Genomic DNA, 22,500 nt, shown 5'->3' with positions numbered 1-22,500 from the left:
ACGGCAACATGAATCTAAGTCCATGGCAACCTGGTTTTCTAAACTCTATCCACTGTCCTGTCACAATAAAAGCCCCAAAAACAAATCTAAATAAAATGGTGGCGTCTGCGAGGTACCTTGATGAGGTAGCGTGTGATGTCCCTTCCTGCGATGTCCAGACGTCGGGTCAGATGAGGCAGAGAGAAACCTTCGTACACCGGACAGATGTGAGTCACGCCGTCGCCGGAGTCCACCACCACGCCGGTCAGCAGTCCTGAAGGAAGAAAGGGTGTTGTAAGGGTTGTAAATGTATCGTTACGGTATCCTGAAGCCACAGTGGCGTTTTCGTCTAAAGGTTCACAGATAATCGTCAGGACAATCCAGCTTCGATAGTTTCAGTGAAAAGAAGAAAGACGAACCTTGAGCGTAGAGAGTGAGGACGGCCTGGATGGCGATATAAACGCCCGTGAACTGGTACGTTTCAAACATCACCTGACGGGAGAGAGAGCGTCCGTTAACCAGCACATCAAAGAAAGAGCGACACCTGACCGCCATCTTCCAGAGACTCTGCAGGGTGTTAGCCATGCAGAGCGTTTTCACACTGCCCCGCCCCCTCCCCCTCCCCCTCCCCCCCTTCACATCAGTAACATCGCACCGCCCCCGAGTACACCTCAGTGTGCACAAAGTTGGTCATTCAGATCCGCCAAAAAGCAGAAAGAAGAATAAGTAACCATGGCAACCACTCCTGCACTGAGTCCATCCTTCTATCTGTGGATGTTGTTTGTTATTTCTGAGACGCCAACAACGACCCTCTTCCTACGTCCTCATCTGGCGGGTCCCTCATGAGAAACCCCCCCTACAGAGTCAGAGAACATCTGGAATGTCCCAGCAGCTCACCTCGATGATCTTCTCCCGGTTCTTGGTGGGGTTCATGGGCGGCTCGGTCAGGAGGATCTTGCAGTCGCGGGAGTTGATGTTGAGTTTCTCGGGGCCGAACGTGTAGTCCCACAGGTGCTTCATGTCGTCCCAGTTCCTGACGATGCCGTTCTCCATGGGGTAGTTCACCTCCAGCATGGAGCGCAGCTCGCTGGCCTCGTCCCCCACCATCAGGTCCTGCAGGAGGTCACATGTCATCAGACTGAGGGGCACACTTTGGACCAGCAGATATTTTTTTTATCTCAGCCGCTAGTTTACCAAATTATTTCTCTACTGTGTTTTTTATTTTCACACATGAACTCGTGAAAGGTTTCAGAGAGTTTCAGGAGGACTGCCCCTCACAGTCATCTCATGATGTTAAAAAGGTTTCAGAGAGTTTCAGGAGGACTGCCCCTCACAGTCATCTCATGATGTTAAAAAGGTTTCAGAGAGTTTCAGGAGGACTGCCCCTCACAGTCATCTCATGATGTTAAAAAAGGAGACGAGGCCTGGACTGTGATGAGTGAAAAGAATCTGCTAATGGGGAGAAATCTCGTCAGAATGAACGAGGACAAACATTTCAGGCCTCATCGCTGAGACACTCGCTAAGACACTCGCTGAGACACTCGTTAAGACACTCGCTGAGACACTCGCTAAGACACTCGCTGAGACACTCGCTGAGACACTCGCTAAGACACTCGCCAAGACACTCGCTAAGACACTCGCTGAGACACTCGTTAAGACAATTGCTGAGACACTTGTTAAGACAATCGCTGAGACACTCGCTAAGACACTCGCTGAGACACTCGTTAAGACACTCGCCAAGACACTCGTTAAGACACTCGCCGAGACACTCGCTAAGACACTCGCTGAGACACTCGCTGAGACACTCGCTAAGACACTCGCCAAGACACTCGCTAAGACACTCGCTGAGACACTCGTTAAGACAATTGCTGAGACACTTGTTAAGACACTCGTTAAGACACTCGCTAAGACACTCGTTAAGACACTCGCCGAGACACTCGCTAAGACACTCGTTAAGACACTCGCTAAGACACTCGCTGAGACACTCGCTGAGACACTCGTTAAGACACTCGCTGAGACACTCGCTGAGACACTCGTTAAGACACTCGCTGAGACACTCGCTAAGACACTCGTTAAGACACTCGCCAAGACACTCGTTAAGACACTCGTTAAGACACTCGCTAAGACACTCGTTAAGACACTCGCCAAGACACTCGTTAAGACACTCGCCGAGACACTCGCTAAGACACTCGTTAAGACACTCGCCGAGACACTCGCCGAAACACTCGCCGAGACACTTGTTATGACACTCGCTAAGACACGCTGAGATACTCGTTGAGACACTCGCTAAGATAGTCGTTAAGACACTCGCCAAGACACTCGCTAAGACACTCGCTAATCACCTTTTCATCACTGCCTACAACCACTGACTCTCTCTTCCCTCGACACTTCTGTTGTTTTGTTCTCTTAGTTTTTGCTTTGTTTTTGTTGTTTCCTGTCAAAGTGTCTTTGAGTATTTAGAAAAGCGTTATATAAATCGAATTTATTATTATTATTATCTGAGTGCAGCCGTTGGAGGAGCAGCGCAACACATCATGACAAAAGAAAAAAAAGAAGCTTACCTTGATTTCAATGTTGCCAACTTTAGCTGTGGAGCGGATGATCGGCCGGCCGACCAGCGCCGGGAAAATGTGCTCGGGGAAGTTGGATCCTGCATAGCCGCACTTCACAAACTACGGTGGAATTAAAAACAAGGATTTATAACATTTAGATAACAGGATTAACTACAAGACGTGTTTGTAGAAAGATGTAAAGAGTTTAAGTGAGGTGGTGTTTGGAGAGAGACGGACTCTGTGTTAGAACTATTAAATGTTTGACTCTCTGACGGCTTAGTGCCGAGAGAGGCGCGACACGACCAGACGGGGACAATAAATGTATTTTATTAATGCTTACTGAGGTTGTGTCAGGATACCAGACCTTTAAATCACAATATGATACTAGAACAGATGTAACGATATTGATACTGAAAAAAATGTGTCTTTAAAGGAGCAGTATGTAACTCTGACCCCTAGTGTTTAAAATGGGTACTGCAGTCTAAATTCTAAACATCATAGAGAGCTGTCTCCCCCCCCCCCTCCTCTCTAGAGTCCATGCTCACTCAGGTCACCATGTGGTGGACTCTGAAGCTTCAGTGTTTATCCAGCTCTGCATGGGTCTGTAAACCTTTCTGTGTTCTAACCTCTCTCCATTTTTCAAAAGCATCTCCAATATTGATCCTAGTTTGAGCACGTTTCTGCTCGTGGAGCTTATTAGAAACATGCAGAGGCTTTTTAGGTCGGGTACAATCACTTCTATCTGAACCACTTCTCTTGCCCGCTTCCATCGCTGCAACACCTGTTGACCTGATAACTGCTCTCATATCTGACAAACCGAGGGGCGTCCAAAACGGCCGTGTAGGGGGGGTCTTAAAAGCGCCTACCTTCTCTGGTCCAAACAAATCCAGAGCATTCAGGATCAGAATCTAAAGTTAGAAGGAGAACATACTGGCTGCTGCATTGTTGTCAGAGAAGCCAGCACTTCAACATGTTTCCTTAATGATCAGATAGTAAGATACCTTTATCATCTCACTGATTGGACCTACAAAAGTGCATAATGAGAAAAAAATGTTCCTCCTCTAGTTATTTAATCCTCATGTCTGTCTCTAATGGTCCTCTGTACAGCGCAGACAGTGTGCAGGAGTGTGTGTATCTGATGGACTCACTCCTCTTCTTCACTGTTTTATTATTTATTTTATTCATGTTTTCAGCTTCAGAACTCTTCGATGGACACAAAACCCGTGTGGTGACAGTCTTTGTTAAAGCAGAGCTGAACCTACTTCCTGTTAGTCAGGGTTCATGCAGACTGCTCAAAGCAAGTTTCCTTACATGGAAGAACTGTCTCTACTTCCTCAATCAAAGCCTCGCGCATGCGCACTGGTTCACTTCGCTTTTCCTGGTGTAGAAGGATTCATCAAACGTTACAATAATGATGATAATATAATACATATAAACACATGCAGTGTGTGTGTGTGTGTGTGTGTGTGTGTGTGTGGTAATAATCTGTTCTACTGCAGGAGGGAGTAGAGACCCTCATACAGACCCCTCCGTGAAGACTTTCAAACCCGGATGAGACCGTCAGGGTGTTCATTTAAACTTTGCAGAAGCTCTGCTGCACATTTTCATGAATGAGCTGAATCCAGCTGACAGACACATTCCTGCCTCAACCCACCCAGGCAAGCTAACGCGATAGCCTGTTAGCATCCTGTTACTTCCTGTTTCTACACTTCCATTCGTTTCCTTTGTCAAACTAAACATCCGGGGTTCAGAGAGCGACGCGGGCTGACACTCAGCCGTGTCGTCCACAGTCACAACTTACCCCTGTTCCGTTGTCACAAACCACCACTTTTCTCCCTTGACTGTCCATTTCTGTTCCCTGAATTCAGCAGAAGCCTCCCTCTGCCTGCACACCAGCTGACGTCAAGCTAACCAACACAACGGAAACAGCGCAAGTGCTATTTCCGTTGGAAGAATCCTTCAGAATAAAAGCAGTATCTGAGCGGGTCAGAATCAGAAATACTTTAAAGGGGACATATCATTATAAATCCTCTTCTTCGGTGTTTTTGAACATATATCTGTGTAACCTGAGAGTCTACTGACCCACAACATGTGAAATAAACCATCCAGTCCTTTGTTTGTGGTCTGCATAAGTCTTACAACACAGAGAAAAATGCTCTGTTTCAAATGTGCTCTCTTTGTGATGTCACAGTGGGATTCTGGTAAAAACAAATCCCCTCCCCTCCCCTGGTATCTCCACCCATGGACTCCACCCCCAGACTAGAACAAAACTTTTGAGCAGGTTCACCATTTTTATTCTCTCTACAGAGGAGTGATGATCGGGGGGGGGGGGGGGGGGGGGGGGGGGGGGGGTCATTACATTTAAAGAGACACACACACCAAAACGGAGCGTTCTGAGAGAGCTGGTTTATACAGGGTCACAAACCTCCTCTGGTGCTTGATTAATGTTATATTTTGACCAAAGCACAGATGTTTCATTTAGACCACAGGGGGACTGTTTGAAAAGGTGGAGGAGAGGACTGTTTGAAAAGGTGGAGGAGGGGACTGTTTGAAAAGGTGGAGGAGGGGACTGTTAGAAAAGGTGGAGGAGGGGGACTGTTTGAAAAGGTGGAGGAGGGGACTGTTTGAAAAGGTGGAAGAGGGGACTGTTTGAAAAGGTGGAGGAGGGGACTGTTTGAAAAGATGGAGGAGGGGGACTGTTTGAAAAGGTGGAGGGGGACTTTTTGTAAAGATGGAGGAGGGGACTGTTTGAAAGGGTGGAGGAGGGGACTGTTTGAAAAGGTGGAGGAGGGGACTGTTAGAAAAGGTGGAGGAGGGGGACTGTTTGAAAAGGTGGAGGAGGGGACTGTTTGAAAAGGTGGAAGAGGGGACTGTTTGAAAAGGTGGAGGAGGGGACTGTTTGAAAAGATGGAGGAGGGGACTGTTTGAAAAGGTGGAGGGGGACTTTTTGTAAAGATGGAGGAGGGGACTGTTTGAAAGGGTGGAGGAGGGGACTGTTTGAAAAGGTGGAGGAGTGGACTGTTTGAAAAGATGGAGGAGGGGACTGTTTGAAAAGGTGGAGGAGGGGACTGTTTGAAAAGGTGGAGGAGGGGACTGTTTGTAAAGGTAGAGGAGTGGACTGTTTGAAAAGGTGGAGGAGTGGACTGTTTGAAAAGGTGGAGGAGGGGACTGTTTGAAAAGGTGGAGGAGGGGACTGTTTGAAAAGGTGGAGGAGTGGACTGTTTGAAAAGGTGGAGGAGGGGACTGTTTGAAAAGGTGGAGGAGTGGACTGTTTGAAAAGGTGGAGGAGTGGACTGTTTGAAAGGGTGGAGGAGGGGACTGTTTGAAAAGGTGGAGGAGGGGACTGTTTGAAAAGGTGGAGGAGTGGACTGTTTGAAAAGGTGGAGGAGGGGACTGTTTGAAAAGGTGGAGGAGGGGACTGTTTGAAAAGGTGGAGGAGGGGACTGTTTGAAAAGGTGGAGGAGTGGACTGTTTGAAAAGGTGGAGGAGTGGGGTGATATGTCCTCTTTAATAATCCGGGGGGTGAAATGTGGTCGTAACAGTACATCTTAAACATGATATAGAAGTAGGAAGTATAGAAATATATATAGACTATGAGAATCTTTTGAATCCATTTGTTGTTAATAAAGATTCCTATCCTGGGTTGGTCCAAAGTCCAAAGTGAGCCTCACCTTAAAAAAGAAGGATGGTCCGTATGCAGCAAAACAGGAAAGTGTACATCTGTGTAATAGCAGAACAAAAGTAATTATAAGACAGACGAGCTTAAAGTAAAATCAAACAGAAAGCTCGGTCAGAGTGGTGACGAGACAGCGCTGATAAGTCTGTCTGTTTTTCTCTATCTCTGAGATGGAGTCCTAACCAGGAGAAGTTCTCTGTGACGTCTGCACTGGAACCAAACAGAAGGCCCTGAAGTCCTGCTTAGACTGTCTGGTCTCCTACTGTGAGACTCACCTGGAGCCTCATCTGACAGCTTCACGTCTGAAAAGACACCAGCTGATCGACCCTGTGGAGAACCTGGAGGACAGGATGTGTACGAAGCACGATAAACCTCTGGAGCTGTTCTGTAAGACCGATCAGACCTGTGTCTGCATGCTCTGCTCTGTTTTAGACCACCAGACACACGAGCTTGTTCCTCTGAAAGAAGAATATGAAGAAAAGAAGGCAGAGCTGGAGGAGACAGAGGCTGAAATTCAGCAGATGATCCAGAAAAGACAACTGAAGATTCAAGAGATCAAACACTCAGTGGACCTCAGTAAAGACGATGCAGACAGAGATATGGCAGAAGGTGTTCGAGTCTTCACCGCTCTGAAGGAGTCTGTTGAGAGAGGTCAGGCCGAGTTCATCGACACGATCGAAAAGAAGCTGAAAACAACAGAGAAACAGGCCGAAGCTTTCATCAAAGAGCTGGAGCAGGAAATCTGTGAGCTGATGAAGAGGAGCACTGAGGTGCAGCAGCTCTCACGCTCTGAAGACCACCTCCATCTAATCCAGAGAGTCCAGTCTGTTAACTCTGCTCCACCCACCAAAGACTGGACAGAGGTTAATGTCTGTCAACCACTTTATGAGGAGACTGTGAGGAAAGCTGTGGCTCAGCTGGAGGAGACTCTCAGTGAAGAGATGAAGAAGTTGATTCAAGTTGAGCTGAAGAGAGTCCAGCAGTATGCTGTGGATGTAACTCTTGATCCTGATACAGCACATCCTAATCTCATCCTGTCTGATGATGGGAAACAAGTTTATCTTGGTGATGTGAGGAAGAATCTACCAGACAACCCAGAGAGATTCTCTCTTTGTGCTTGTGTTTTAGGAAAGCAGAGTTTCTCTTCAGGCAGATTTTACTTTGAGGTTCAGGTTAAAGGAAAGACTGAGTGGGATTTTGGAGTGGTCAGAGAGTCCATCAACAGTCCTGAACTTAATAAAGGAGGTAAAAACTCTGCACCTCTGATCATCTCTCCTATTGGGTCCAGTTAACACTGTCAGCTCACACTTTACGGTCCGATCGTCTGGCACGACCTGAGAGCTCACACTGCATTAAATTGGGATGGAAAATTCACAATTGTCTAAAGATATGTGTGTGTTTCAGTTCTCTCATGCACAGCTCAAATACACACACCGGCAAAAACACTCTCTCTCTCTCTCTCACACACACTCAGCATCACCGATAAACACAAGCTAACTAGCAGCGAAATCAGAACAAATATTCCCTGGAGGTCTATTTCCTGCCAGCGTTTCTTTCATGATCAGAAGGGGAAGACCCAGTAAGCAGGCATGATTGCTGTTGCCATGGTGATTTTGGACACAGTCTTTCACTTTTTCTTCAGACACAATCAGGAAAAAAAAAGTCCTAAAGTCAGGGAATCTGCTCGTGGCTCTGCTCTAATTGTGCGAGTGTGTGCAGTCATACGAGCAACATATTAAACATGTCATAAAATCAGCCGACCGTGCCGTGACCAGCCGTCATGCGTCAGAGTACACTGCACGACTAACACGCATGATCGGCATGACTTCATAATCAGCCGAACGATTCAATGATCATGTTTAAATCGGCCTGTACACCCGGCTTCATTCAAACTATGTAGAATAATCATTTGAGTTTTGTGTGGGCTTGCAGCATTAATCAAAGGTTCATAATCATTGGATCTGCTCGCTGTGTTTAGTCTTTTTTTTCTGACTCTGATTGATTGGCACATTGCATTTGGTTAAATATAATGTCATATTTGAAAGTCTGTAAAATAAAATGTTGGACATTTCTTCCACTGTCAGGTGTTCCCTTACATTGTGATGACATGACAACATGTTGAATACAACCATTATAGTTATAAATGTTTTTACTGGAGTGGGTCATACGAGTGTTCAGGTTATATATATATATTCAGTACTTTTTTAATTTAGTATAAAGATAATTCAATAAAGAGTTTTTGAATCATTGCACTTGTTAAAATAAGAGGTTTGGGATTTGGTGTGATGATACAAAATGTTGTTTTTCTTGAGTTGTTTGTAACATGTTTATTGGAAGAAATAAAAGGGGATTGAACAAATATTGGATCTGAGTTGTTTTCTGTGAACTACAAAGATTGTTTGAATGTCGAGTGAAACATTTCGACTAGTGTCTCAAAGTGCATAACGACAAAAACTCTTCCTTCTCTTATGATTTATTTGCCTCGTCCTAATCCTAATCCTCTTCTAGACTCTCACAGGTAAAGGATAAGGTAAAAATGTATTGCATTAATGTTTGAAAGTGGGTTGACTAAAGGTTATGAGAAGCTGTATTCATGTTAAATTGCAAGGGATACTAGGCGCCAGTAGCGTAGCACAGTGGTTCCCAAACTGTGGGTCACTGGGAGGGGGGGTTGCGAGATTCCTTACAAAAACATTTTAAAATGTATTTAGTTCGAGAGATTATTTGTGTTCTGCTTCTAAGATAAGATAAGATAAGATAATACTTTATTTATCCCACAACGGGGAAATTTACAGTGTTGCAGCAGCAAAGAGCAAAGATTCCAGACAAAAAAGTGAACACAGTACAATTTAAATAAAAAATGAAAAATTAATAATGTACAAAAAATAGATTAAAGAAATAATAAAAAAAAATAGATCAGCTATTGACAAAAGTGTAGTCCGTAATATTCCATGTAACACAGACATGCACACAGCGCACATAAAGTGTAACATGTTATTGCACAAAGTGGATGGTTAAGCATAATATAACATTAATATAACATTATTATTGCACAATGTCAGAGTGAATTGTCCGGTTGTGTGTGTGTGTGTGTGTGTGTTTGTGTGTGTGTGTGTGTGTGTGTGTGTGTGTGTGTGTGTTTTGTGATCTACTGGGAGCAGGCTTGGTTAAACAGGTTAAACTAGTGTTTCTGTTTGGGCTGTTGTCTTCGTTTGGGTTATTTTAACACCACTATTTGGATAGTTTGGAAATGTTTTAACCACCTTCAGGGACAGAGGGGGTCCCCAGTTCTTAGCACCGTTATTTTGGGGGTCGCTGGCTAAAAAGTTTGGGAACCCCTGGCCTAGTGGTTAGTGCGCACATGCTATGTACAGAGGCTATGGACCTCCAAGCAGGCGGCCCAGGTTCAAATCCGACCTATGGCTCCTTTCCCGCATTCCCAACTCTCTTTCTCTCTCTGACTCTATCCACTGTCTCTGTTTTTGCACATTTACATTTAATCTTCCATATTCAATTTACTACCATTTATGACTCTGTTCTTGCACATTAACATTTAATCTTTCATATTTAAGACTTAGTAATGCTTAGTTAAATCCTGGTTGTATATATTCACATTCTTAGTTTTGATATTTTTAGTACTTATTTACTTTGTATTTAATATTATATTGTGTTTAAATTTGCTAACATTGTGTTTTTTTCACTGATATTGTGTGTTTGGAAAACCTGCTGCTGTAACGCCACAATTTCCCAGTTTGGGATCAATAAAGTAATTCTATTGTATTCATTATTCTATTCTATTCTTATATCTATAAAAAAAGGCATAAAAAGCCTACACATAAATAACTTGCTAATGATATAGTAAATTTGTACCAAAAAAAACCCTGCTCACTTTATTCAGTGAAACCTTCTTTGAAAAGCTGAAAAATAATGTTCAACTTCCATCTTTTGTTTTACAAATCGTGTTGTTTTCGTTCCAAAGAGCTGCGAAAACGCCCATTGCCAAAAGACTACAACAGCCATGATTCCTGCGCTCTGGTATTTCCGGGTAGGTATTGCTGACAGCCATATTTGATTCGATTATGCTGTTCTGGTTGCGACAACCAGTTTAGCCAGTTCTTGACAAATAAACGGTGTTTTCTGAACTACGAGACCATCGTGCGGGTTAAACTGACCAGCTGCATTCACAGTAACGACAGTTCATCACCTGTAGGCAACGATGAATCCCGAATAGTAAGTGCGGATCTTGATGTCGGGTTTTTTTTTTTTTGACAGGTCCGGGTGAGCTGTCAGCGTTAGCCGGGGGAAGCTAAGCTAACGTTAGCTAGCCGGGGGAAGCTAAGCTAACGTTAGCTAGCCGGACTAAATGAACGTCAGCTGCTTTGTCTTCGCTGCTAGCTTAGCGAGCTGCAGGGTTTACGCACAGTCGAGTGACAGCGTTGATGTTGAGCACATAACACATCTTTTTCAGCATTTTCCTGTCTATATATGACCGATTAAATCGACGAATCATCTGTAGTCCGGCTGCGATGTTTCTTAGCTAACTTAAATACAAGTAGCAGAAGCGGCTAACGGCTAGCATGCTAACGGAGGAGCTAGCCTACGTAGCGTTACCTGACACTGTTGAGGATTTTGTTATTGAGATGTTTGCTCAGTTAGAAACAGAGTGACAGTTGTTGACACGGTCATTCCTGTAAACAAAACAATAAAACAAACATCTGAACTCCTCTCTGTTGGTTAAACTGTCATTTAAAGTGTTTTATTTCGACCTCAAACAGGAAGTTACTGAATGTTGTCCCGATGTGGAGTTAGTTAGGTAATAATGTGTGACACAAGTCTGAGTGTTTAACCAACATTACGGGCACATATTTATGTTGTTTTCAGTGTAAATCAGTGTTTTGATCTGTAAATTATCAGGTAAATAAGAATATTTCACAACCTGATGTCCCAGTTTTCAAGGTGACACAACAAATAAATCTTATTTTGACTCATTACCAGACTAACAAAATGTTAAATCTGTATTTGTTTTCATAACAAACATTACAAACATTAAATAACAACATTAATCAACAGTAATAAACAACATTTAGCAAAGTTACAGTGAAGAGGAAAAACAACCTGGAGCAGATTATAAGGAACACTTCTTCTTACTCCTTTTCAGGCATATCAATTGAATATATGTAATTTGCTTTTTCTTTTTTTGTGAAATAATTTGAACATTTTGTGCTTTTCATTTTGTTTTGTATTTTTGATATGTTTGAAATAAATGTAATCAATCAATCAAAGACTCATGTTGAACAGAATCCATCACAAGTTGCAGGCAACTCCTGTACACTGTCTAAATTCTACTAAAACATTTCCAACGTTTCGATGGCGATTAAAACAGAAGTTACCCGTTACTGGTTGCCAATGACTTTTGTTGCAGTGGTGTCCTCTTCAACCAGTTTAAATAAGTCTCAGAGCTCCTCAAAACATGTGTGTGAAGTTTCTTGTTCTAAATCCACTCTGATCCTGTATTTGATCATGTCTATAAACCCCTCTATTTCAGCCCTGCTCAGAACAGACTGTTTCTGTGTCTGTACCTTTAAATATGTAAATGAGCTGTGTCTGACCACGCCCCCTCTCTGGAAGGACTCGGGTGTACTCTGTCTTTCTCGCTCCATGTCCTGTTGTTTACGGTGAGAAGGCAGACTCAGAGGGCAGAACAAACACCTAGCTGTGGGAGTGTCACCCACCTGGGGGAGGGGCTACTGCCCTTTGTGATGTCATGAAGGGAGGGAAATCTCCAAACGGCCTGTTTGAGCACACATTTTCTGAAAAGTGGAGCAGGCAGAAGATGGAGAGGATGGACTTTTCTCATGATTTGTAGACAGATTAGAGACACATGTTAGAGAAACATGGAAAAGTGGATTTAGCAGAATATGTGACCTTTAAGACAATTTGTGTTTTTAAATGCCAAATAATGGAATTGCAAACGTGCGTTAATCAGGGCGCAGAAGACGTAGAGGTTAGGTCCTCCCCCATGTACGAAGGCTATAGTTCTCCAAGCGGGGTTCAAATCCGGATGTCATTCCCTACCCCTCGCCGGATGTCCTACTCTGTGAACTGTCCTTTCAAACTTAAGGCTAAAAGACCCCCATTTCTCTCTTAATCAAAGAATCTGATCACGCCAACATTTATTCCACGAAACTGAACGGAATGAGTCTGTTAATGTAGTTGTTGTCAGAATCATTTGACGTTAACGTTTCTCTTCTTCTGCTCGCAGTGACTATTTATTCAAGCTGCTCCTGATCGGTGATTCTGGCGTCGGAAAGTCTTGTCTCCTTCTCCGGTTTGCAGTAAGTGTGTTTCAGCCGCTCTTACATAACAGACTTTTTATGTGTATTATCTACCTCCCAGGCGCTTCCTGTTCATGTGTTTGTGTGTTGTTGTCTTGTAGGATGACACATACACAGAGAGCTACATCAGCACCATCGGCGTGGACTTCAAGATCAGGACCATCGAGCTGGACGGGAAGACCATAAAACTGCAGATTGTAAGCAGAGCGTGTTGTAATAGGAGTGTGAGGTGATAAGAAGTGATAACATGTCGATTACGTGTGTGTGTGTGTGTGTGCGTGCGCAGTGACGAGCTCTTCTTTGTGTGTTCTTGTTTCTTCAGTGGGACACGGCCGGGCAGGAACGTTTCCGCACCATCACGTCCAGTTACTACAGAGGAGCTCACGGCATCATCGTGGTTTATGATGTGACGGATCAGGTCGGTGCTTATCCCAGATTAACAATGTTTTATTTTAACGTCCATGTTAGAGCAGCTCCGTCTGATTTCCTGAAAAAGCAAGAGACAATCACTCGTGATTCCCCGCCAGCCTCGACGTCGTCTTTTGTTTTTGTTTTGATTGAGAGCCCCCTGGTGGAGGAATCTACACACGGTGCCTTTAAGATAAACTGTGAGTTGTGACCCTCACACCGCACACGGGACATTATTTCAACCAGTAGAAACGGCAAAGTCCTCACCGGTGTTACGGTTTAAAGAGTGACCATGTTATCTGGTGACTTTTAGCTGAACGTGTCGGACGTTATGAGTCGTAACAAAAGCCTCTCGTCTGGCTTTCACTAAAACATACCTAATCAGTATTTTTGACATTATGATGATACACACACTGAACAAAGAGGCGTTCATTAGGACACTCTGTCTGAAAGTCATCAGTTAGCACGGTCACTCTTTAACGATAGTATCAGGATCCGCTGTCAGTCAGTGTTCTCAGTAATGTTTGTTAAAGGCAGGAATGTTAAGATCAGGTGAACATAATCTTTGATGTCAGGATGAGGAGGAGTCTGTTCTTAAATTCCCTCTCGGGGACCGTGGAGCGTCAAACAGCATTAATCCACGACCTCCTCCGCTCGTCTCCTCGCCAGTCAGAATAAAACAGGTAGGTGGAGACTGAGACCGATAACTTCTCCGTAGCGTGCAGCGGTAAGGAGCCTTTCTTGCCCGCCAGGTGGGCGTTTTCACAAGCGTGTGACCTCACGTGAAAGCTATGAATATCCCCTTAAAAAAAACAAGAGCAGAGACGTTTATTTATAAAGCTCATTTCAGCAGCGAGGCGGCTCAGAGTGCTTCAGAGGAGACGTCAGAACATCATGACACAAGCTGTTACACGGCGAGGAAAAGATCCAATCAACAAACACCTCAGACAGAAGACAACAGGAGGAACTGAGCAGAGCCCGGTTACAGAGTCACCCTGACCTTCAGGGAGGACCCACTGAGACCGGGGTCTCTGTTCCAGGAGTGACCCGCAGCAATGCAAATAAAAATAAAAAAAAGATGTCATCAGAAGCCGTTTTCACATCTGTACTCCGGAAAATATCCTGATAATTTCTGGAGGATTGTTCCGGATATTCTCCTGATCTGGTTTGTTCACACATGACGCTCAGCAGCTATACGTTTAAAAGGAACAAACACAGGGATCGATCGGGGTAGAAACCTTGAAATATGTGAGCTGTTCTCTCTGATTCAGTAGAAGAACATGGGAAGAGGCCTCGCCTAGCTGAGGTTTTGGATGTTTGGATTCCCTCAGAGCTCGCCCACGTTAAGGTAGTGAGGGAGTGTTTCAGACAGAGACGACACGCGGCGTGCTCTCTGAGCTCTGCAAATTTGAAAAGTCTTACCACTGCAGAACAACTGGCGAGACTTCTTCTTCTTCTTCTTCCTCTTCTTCTTCTTCTTTACTCTTTACTGTTAAAGGTGAATTTCTGTTAGTTGAGTCTTTCTGTCTCATTAAAGATGTTAAACGGACGAGACGGGGAAATATAAAAAAACAGAAAAGTCCAGACAGAATCGTGCGTAGAGAAAGGAATTTAACAAATCAAAATAAATAAGAAATAAATATATATTTAAGCAATATCAGATGAAAGGCACGAGGCCGCACTACAGCGCCGTTCGCTGTCACTCTACTCAATGATCGTGTTTCTACAGCGAGCGCCACGGTCCGTCTCCAGAGCGTGCCAACAGCACCGCTACGCTCTGCTATATCTATTTAAAAACTTAATATCTATTTAGAAAAACTACAAATCCCACTGTTGCATCCACCAAAGTGCTCTGTGGATGGAAAGTATAGCAGCAACTTGAGTTACGAGAACATCAAATCGACTGGAGAGACAGAACACGATGTGTACGAGTCTTTATAGCAGTCTAAGTTTCCGCTGGTCCTGGGTCAGAAAACAGTCCTAAAGCAGCATTTTTTTTTAAACAGACATTTTCAACGGAGCTCGCTGTAAACACGCGTCAAGAATAGACAGAATAGATCGATCCGGACAGGATGTCAGACGAGGAAAACGCACAGAGCGTCCGGTCAATTTCAAAATAAAACACAACAATCAGACTCCTGATCGTATGTTCCCTCTCTTTTTCAACATGACGTCAAAACAGAAGGAACAACAAATCCTCCTCAGAGAGACAAAGAGTCATGTTGTTTCTTTACTGAAAAGACGACGGGTGAGCGGAGGAGGCGGGCTGTGGGTTCACGACTCTGAACGTTAGCGTAGGCGGAGAGATCGACGAGCGTACAGGTAGCTAGCAGGATCACAAACTCAGCCTCACACTGAGGGGGGTTTCACACTAGGGGCCCCGGATCTGAGTACGCCTGACCCCAAAGTCCGGCTCATTTAATCAGTGTGAACACAAATGTCCCGTACTCGTACCGTGGAATCGTGCCTAATATGAAAACGCCCTTACTGACCATCGTGGACTTTGATGAACACGATGGAAACTCGTTCCCTCTGAAACCCCAAAAACTGTGAATGTATTTCTGCACGTTCTGTTGCAGACCGCATGATGTTTAACAGTAACCTTTGAGTCTTTCAGCAGACGGCGGCGTTTCTCACTCCTAACGATGTTTTTGCTTCCTCGTCCTCAGGAGTCCTTCAATAACGTCAAACAGTGGCTACAGGAGATCGACCGCTACGCCAGCGAGAACGTCAACAAGCTGCTAGTAGGCAACAAGTGTGACCTCACAACGAAGAAGGTGGTGGACTACACCACAGCTAAGGTGAGAGGTCAGCAAGTCAGCACGCCGTGATGCTGCTGCTGCGTGGTCAACCAGATTTAAACCCCCTGTTGTTTCCACCGAGCGCTCCGGTTCACTTCAGTTGGTAATGGTACCAAAAACAACAAATCTCTACCGTCTCACTTCTTTACTACTCCTCTGTTGGGGCGCCAAGCGTACCAATCCGACCCTAGAGGGCGGAGCTAGACACACTGCAGCCCGTTGATTGGTCAAAAGAATCTTCACTTCCTGTGAGACAGGAAACACAAAACGCGGCACGTTTAAATATCCTGAGGATTTACAGAGAGTAACTTGAAGGCTGTAGCTCCGCCCCCCATGGACGACCTCGGAGGTGCTGACCTCTGCTGGACGTCCTCCATTGTCGCCCTTTGTGTTGTTCTTCTTCTTTGTTGAGTTTATTGGCGGGCTTCACTGTGTCACGCTGCTGTGATGTCACTCTTTGATGGCTATTGTCACCGTCTTACACGCCGCTTACAAAGTAATGGTGCGGTTAACTGGGAACGTTAGCGGGATCAGGGTTTACCGTACTGAACCAAACCGGAGCGCCCGGCTGAAGCAGCTTTAGAAACCGCCTCCCCGTAAAGAATCTTCGGCGCACAGTTTGAGCCGTTAGCCAGGAAGTCAAACGTATTTAACTCCTCCTCTCTTTCTCCTCGCCAGGAATTCGCAGACAACTTGGGGATCCCCTTCCTGGAGACCAGCGCCAAGAGCGCCACCAACGTGGAGCAAGCCTTCATGACCATGGCGGCGGAGATCAAGAAGAGGATGGGCCCGGGGGCCACGGCCGGATCCTCAGAGAAGTCCAACGTCAAGATCCAGAGCAAGCCGGTCAACACCTCGTCCGGAGGCTGCTGCTGAGACCTGAAGAAGAAAAACGAAGAAAAAAAAAAACAGCCACGACCTGAATCCACCCCCGAGCCCACGACCAGTCTCAACGTTACCATGCTCCACAGGGGGCGTCGACCAGAGAGAGAGAGAGAGAGAGAGAGAGAGAGAGAGAGAGAGAGAGAGAGAGAGAGAGAGGAGGAAGACTTTGAGCGGACCGGTTTGTAATTGTGTGTGCAGCTACAACACCAGACCCCCCCCCCTTAAAAAAAAAAAGAAAACCCTATTAAAGTCAGCAATAGGACGGTAAGCCCCTCCCCCTCCCACACACACACACACACACACACACACACACACACACACACACACCGAACACACTCTGGGCGGTTCTTTTTTTTTTCTAACTTTACGAAACACACTCATACTGGAAACCAATGTAAAGCGTTTAGAGCGGCGTGTGAAGTTAACCAATGAGAGCACACGTCTTATTCAGCTTTGCTTTTTATTTTCTGTTTTCTTATCGTTTCGCCCCCGACCCCCCCTCCTTCTTTTTTTTTTCTTCTGAGTTTGATAGACGAGTCACTTTTCTAAAACTGTTATTAAAAAAAAAACACACAAAGTTGTCTTCATTTGGCGGCGAGTCGCAGCGCCTCCCCGTCTCCTCGTTTGTGTTTGAATCAGCGAGCTCGTCAGATGAAGCACATGCTTAAACACCAGCAGCACGCATGTCCCAGCTGATCACATGCCCCTCTCCCACCCCTCTCGACTCTGCATGTGATCAGCTGCAGTCATGAAGCGGCCGGCTCAAACTGCGCCTCCCGCTTAACGGTCGCCCCGCTCCGACTTCACGGCGGCGCCCCCTTAAACTTAAACTAAACGATGTGCCAGTGCCTTTGCGGCAGGAGATTTACGACATGTATGCCTTTGGTGCTCTCGTGTTGTCGCCATCTTCCCCTCCGTTCGCCCTCAGCGGCGGCGTGTTAAAGAATTGTATGATAGCAGAAAACATTCCTGTATATAACGCTTCCTGTGTCGGGCGCCGTGCGTGCTCGGCTGGTGACTGGTTAAGCATGTGCTACATCGGGGAGACGCCGCGTGTTCTTTTTTTTTCTCTCTGCTAATGTTTCTCAACCGACAGCACAACCACGACCGGAGGCGTCCAAATCACCACCCCAGCTGGAGAGTAATCTATAACCTGTATATATTTATACATAAATGTAAGAAGTGATTTGTGTAGAGAAAAGCAAGTGAAGCGAATGACATGATGCATAGCTGGAAGTAGTAATCTCGGCACGTGATTTGTGGCTGCGGACATGACATTTTTGTGGCACAATGTCTACTATTAAAACAATGAAGGAGATCTTTGATAACTGCTGGTCCCGCTCGTGTCTTTTCTTGTTTCCACACTTTGTGTTGTCTCTGTGCCGCCTTTTCTTTGAGCCGCTTCTCTTCAGCTTAAGCCGAGAGGAATGACGATCTTTGGCCTACTTCTCTCAGACTCCGACATGCTGCCGTCAGAGAGAGCGAGAGAGAGGAAATCCACTCGGACGTCACAGTCCAATAACTCCACAGCTGCAGGATTTTAAGGTTCTCTTCCGGCTCCAACTGGAAACACATTAAGTGTCTCGATGTATCGTTCAGATGGTGAGAAAAATGATATCTGACGAGGTAATGCGTTCTAATCTCTCCAACAAGACCAATACAAACTTCAGATCACCTTGAAGAAAAGTCCTTAAAGAGATACTTCACCCGTTGAAACATGAATCTGTATTGACATTGGGTCATATATGTAGTAGAAATGTGAAATACATTTTGAAGTTGGTTCCTTCTTGGCCGTGAAAAGGCAGAAAGTGTCTTTTTGGCTCATGTTGATGAAAGACACCAAATCCCAGAATGCACAGCACCACAGGCCACTCCCACTAAGGTCCTCTATTTCAGAATCAGAGATACTTTATTAATCCCAGAGGGAAATTCGATAGATACAGTTTCTCCAAAATATACAATATAACAGGAGAAATATAGAAATAAAAACATTTACAGACATATTTACTTCAACACATGAGGACGTTTCCTCAACTGATTCAGAGATTTCTTCCAGAATTGATCTTGGAACCTGTCAGAAAACAGACTCTATGTCTGTGTCCATAGACAAACAGTGAGAGCACCGACACTACCAGTCCGCCCCAGCTCGAGCCGGCCCGGGCTCCTCGTCCTCACCGACAGGCAGGCCTTATGTCTCGGCTGCTGAGCTGGCGGTGGCAATATAGCCGCGAGACGGTTGCTGCCGACAGGCTGGTTTTGTTACTCTGCTGTCAGCAGCGGGCAGCAGCCGTCTTGCCGCTATATTTATATTTTTTCGCCATTATCAGCTTTCTCCATAGAGCCTGTTAGCATAGCTTCAAAGCAATATGGCGGACGTTAAGTTTCGATTCTGGGAGTGAGTTCCCACCCACTGATCTGTGATTGGTCTGTAGCTTCAGTGGTTGAAAATATGAGGAACTAGCGTTGTAGTTTCACCCCGCTAACCACAACAGCTTCCAGTGACGCAAAAATCTTCATTTTGCGTCACTGGAAGCTCCTTTACAGACTCAGAAATACAAAGATTTCCCATCTCGGGAAAATGAGGGCGGGATGCACGACCATTCAAAAATACTACCAGGTTTCTAATGATACAAAGATTAATGCATATGGGTGAAGTATACCTTTAAGAAGTGAACAATCCTCTGAAATATTTCTAAATGTGTTTTTCTGTAAAGGTTCAGATGTGACCTCTGTAGTTTGATAAATATAAGTTCATTTATTTAAACAAATATGAGAACAACACATTTTCTGGGTAGCAAAGTGCTGACTGGCACTCTGGAGCGACTGAATGAAGCGTTTACGCTCTGAGAAGAAAAGTGCTGCACCTCCATCCTGTCTCCATGACAACAGTCTGTTGATAACGACCGCTGTATGACCGGCACCGCTCCGTTACTTTTTACTGCATGTTTTATATTTGAGATCGATCAGACACGGAGTGAAGAGGAGACAAGACACGACCTGTAGGAAACAAAACTATACGGGGAATATCAAACATTTTGAAAAGAGCGCTGGTGACATCAACAGCGCCTTCCTGAAAGAAGACACTGGCGCTCAGAAACGAACGCCAGGTGGACACGAGGCCTGAGGTTTTAATATATCTGAAATATTAATAAAGGTTTATTAAATACTCATGTAATTCTGTCCAGTCATTCAGGACTCTTTAAGTGCGGTAAAGAAAGAACGCTCACTCACTGTAGTGGCTATTTGTCCAAAAACAAAAAGAAATCTAAATAAACTAATATCAAGCATCAAATGACCACTGATGCATCATGGGGGATGTGATGTACTCCTGTAATCCATGCAAGAGATCTGCAGTTTATTTGGTTCAAAAGAACAAAGAAAATTGTGGCTCCTGCTGCCTCTTATAGGCCCACCCAGGTGCATGCTGGTCCTCTACCTACCTCTGCACTACCTCTGGTGCCCACAGTGTTACCCAAATACCTAAAAACTAATGCAAAACTAAATTTACTAAACAAACAACTAGCAAAAGAAAATATTACCCAAAATCTATTCTAAATAAAGAAAACGTGTAGAATAATTAAATAAACAACAACACCCAAATATCAGTAAACTAAATACATAAACTAATTCTAACAACAATCAAATAGCTCCAACACTCATTAAAGCGAGAACAACACAACTCTGCATTTAGCTTCTTTTCTCTCCCGTTTCTATAAACGGATCGTCACTTTCCTCTTCCTCTGCGACTTCTGAAGACGGACGAGGAGAAATCACAAGAACAGAAAAAACTCTTCAATGATTCCCGGAGGAGACGCCGCGGCAAAACGCCAGAAATAACTTAAGATAAAGAGAGAACGAGTCAAGAAATAGAAGCTGCAGAATCTGTGACGAGACAGAAACAGCCTGTTCTGAACAGGGCTGAAATACAGGATCAGAGAGGACTCTTTACACAGCAGCCTCTACCATCAGTGTGTGAATGGATGAGTTAATACTGATGGACTCTTTACACAGCAGCCTCTACCATCAGTGTGTGAATGGATGAGTTAATACTGATGGACTCTTTACACAGCAGCCTCTACCATCAGTGTGTGAATGGATGAGTTAATACTGATGGACTCTTTACACAGCAGCCTCTACCATCAGTGTGTGAATGGATGAGTTAATACTGATGGACTCTTTACACAGCAGCCTCTACCATCAGTGTGTGAATGTGTATGAATGGATGAGTTAATACTGATGGACTCTTTACTCAGCAGCCTCTACCATCAGTGTGTGAATGTGTATGAGTGGATGAGTTAATACTGATGGACTCTTTACTCAGCAGCCTCTACCATCAGTGTGTGAATGTGTATGAGTGGATGAGTTAATACTGATGGACTCTTTACCCAGCGGCCTCTACCATCAGCGTGTGAATGTGTATGAGTGGATGAGTTAATACTGATGGACTCTTTACCCAGCGGCCTCTACCATCATCGTGTGAATGTGTATGAATGGATGAGTTAATACTGATGGACTCTTTACCCAGCGGCCTCTACCATCAGCGTGTGAATGTGTATGAGTGGATGAGTTAATACTGATGGACTCTTTACCCAGCGGCCTCTACCATCAGCGTGTGAATGTGTATGAGTGGATGAGTTAATACTGATGGACTCTTTACCCAGCGGCCTCTACCATCAGTGTGTGAATGTGTATGAATGGATGAGTTAATACTGATGGACTCTTTACCCAGCGGCCTCTACCATCAGCGTGTGAATGTGTATGAATGGATGAGTTAATACTGATGGACTCTTTACTCAGCGGCCTCTACCATCAGTGTGTGAATGTGTATGAATGGATGAGTATGAATGGATGAGTTAATACTGATGGGCTCTTTACTCAGCAGCCTCTACCATCAGTGTGTGAATGTGTATGAATGGATGAGTTAATACTGATGGGCTCTTTACTCAGCAGCCTCTACCATCAGTGTGTGAATGTGTATGAATGGATGAGTTAATACTGATGGGCTCTTTACTCAGCGGCCTCTACCATCAGTGTGTGAATGTGTATGAATGGATGAGTATGAATGGATGAGTTAATACTGATGGACTCTTTACTCAGCGGCCTCTACCATCAGTGTGTGAATGTGTATGAATGGATGAGTTAATACTGATGGACTCTTAACTCAGCGGCCTCTACCATCAGTGTATGAATGGATGAGTTAATACTGATGGGCTCTTTACTCAGCAGCCTCTACCATCAGTGTGTGAATGTGTATGAATGGATGAGTATGAATGGATGAGTTCATACTGATGGACTCTTTACTCAGCGGCCTCTACCATCAGTGTGTGAATGTGTATGAATGGATTAGTTAATACTGATGGTCTCTTTACTCAGCGGCCTCTACCATCAGTGTGTGAATGTGTATGAATGGATGAGTTCATACTGATGGACTCTTTACTCAGCGGCCTCTACCATCAGTGTGTGAATGTGTATAAATGGATGAGTTAATACTGATGGACTCTTTACTCAGCGGCCTCTACCATCAGTGTGTGAATGTGTATGAATGGATGAGTTAATACTGATGGACTCTTTACTCAGCAGCCTCTACCATCAGTGTGTGAATGTGTGTGAATGGATGAGTTAATACTGATGGTCTCTTTACTCAGCGGCCTCTACCATCAGTGTGTGAATGTGTGTGAATGGATGAGTTAATACTGATGGTCTCTTTACTCAGCGGCCTCTACCATCAGTGTGTGAATGTGTAGTGATTCATTGTAAAAGCCTCCCGGGGACAGCCAGGTTTTGCAAATGAGCATTTAGCTATAAACACTGAGAGCAGTGTATCTCAGACACACAAAGTTCAGTCTGCTCCACGTGCAGTTACA

At 44.6% G+C, this 22,500-nt stretch overlaps 3 protein-coding genes across 3 annotated transcripts in view; 2 read left to right on the top strand and 1 right to left on the bottom strand.

Annotated features, from left to right (window-relative positions):
- The window catches only part of LOC132953940 (actin-related protein 2-B), an 11,656-nt gene extending 7,191 nt beyond the window's left edge, over positions 1-4,465 (bottom strand). The window contains exons 1-5 of the mRNA XM_061026331.1: positions 4,333-4,465; positions 2,541-2,651; positions 877-1,092; positions 399-471; positions 117-253 (exon numbers count right to left, since the gene is read on the bottom strand). Coding sequence (XP_060882314.1) covers positions 117-253; positions 399-471; positions 877-1,092; positions 2,541-2,651; positions 4,333-4,380 — 585 coding nt within the window. The 5' untranslated portion in view covers positions 4,381-4,465. The remainder of the gene's footprint in view (positions 1-116; positions 254-398; positions 472-876; positions 1,093-2,540; positions 2,652-4,332) is intronic.
- A 1,924-nt stretch (positions 4,466-6,389) lies between these two features.
- LOC132994596 (zinc finger protein RFP-like) lies at positions 6,390-8,568 on the top strand (the record flags this gene model as incomplete). The annotated part of the gene is made up of 1 exon (XM_061065064.1): positions 6,390-8,568. A coding segment is annotated over one exon (1,110 nt), but the record flags the coding sequence as incomplete, so codon positions are not given.
- A 1,700-nt stretch (positions 8,569-10,268) lies between these two features.
- LOC132953975 (ras-related protein ORAB-1) lies at positions 10,269-17,964 on the top strand. Its single transcript, XM_061026387.1, has 6 exons — positions 10,269-10,437; positions 12,470-12,542; positions 12,644-12,739; positions 12,865-12,960; positions 15,620-15,751; positions 16,430-17,964. The coding sequence occupies exons 1-6, from the start codon at positions 10,424-10,426 to the stop codon at positions 16,625-16,627; spliced, it is 609 nt and encodes a 202-aa protein (XP_060882370.1). The 5' UTR covers positions 10,269-10,423; the 3' UTR covers positions 16,628-17,964.
- The last annotated feature ends 4,536 nt before the right edge of the window (positions 17,965-22,500 follow it).

This window comes from Labrus mixtus, chromosome 2, assembly GCF_963584025.1.
Source record: "Labrus mixtus chromosome 2, fLabMix1.1, whole genome shotgun sequence".
Taxonomy (NCBI): domain Eukaryota; kingdom Metazoa; phylum Chordata; class Actinopteri; order Labriformes; family Labridae; genus Labrus; species Labrus mixtus.
Note: the sequence above shows the minus strand (reverse complement) of the source record. Positions and strands in the feature narration are given on the sequence as shown.

Bases quoted from the DNA above. Each gene is read 5' to 3' on its own strand.
- LOC132953975 (XM_061026387.1), top strand. The intron at 12,961-15,619 runs GTCGGTGCTTAT...CCTCGTCCTCAG, and splicing joins TTTATGATGTGACGGATCAG to GAGTCCTTCAATAACGTCAA. The intron at 15,752-16,429 runs GTGAGAGGTCAG...TCTCCTCGCCAG, and splicing joins TGGACTACACCACAGCTAAG to GAATTCGCAGACAACTTGGG.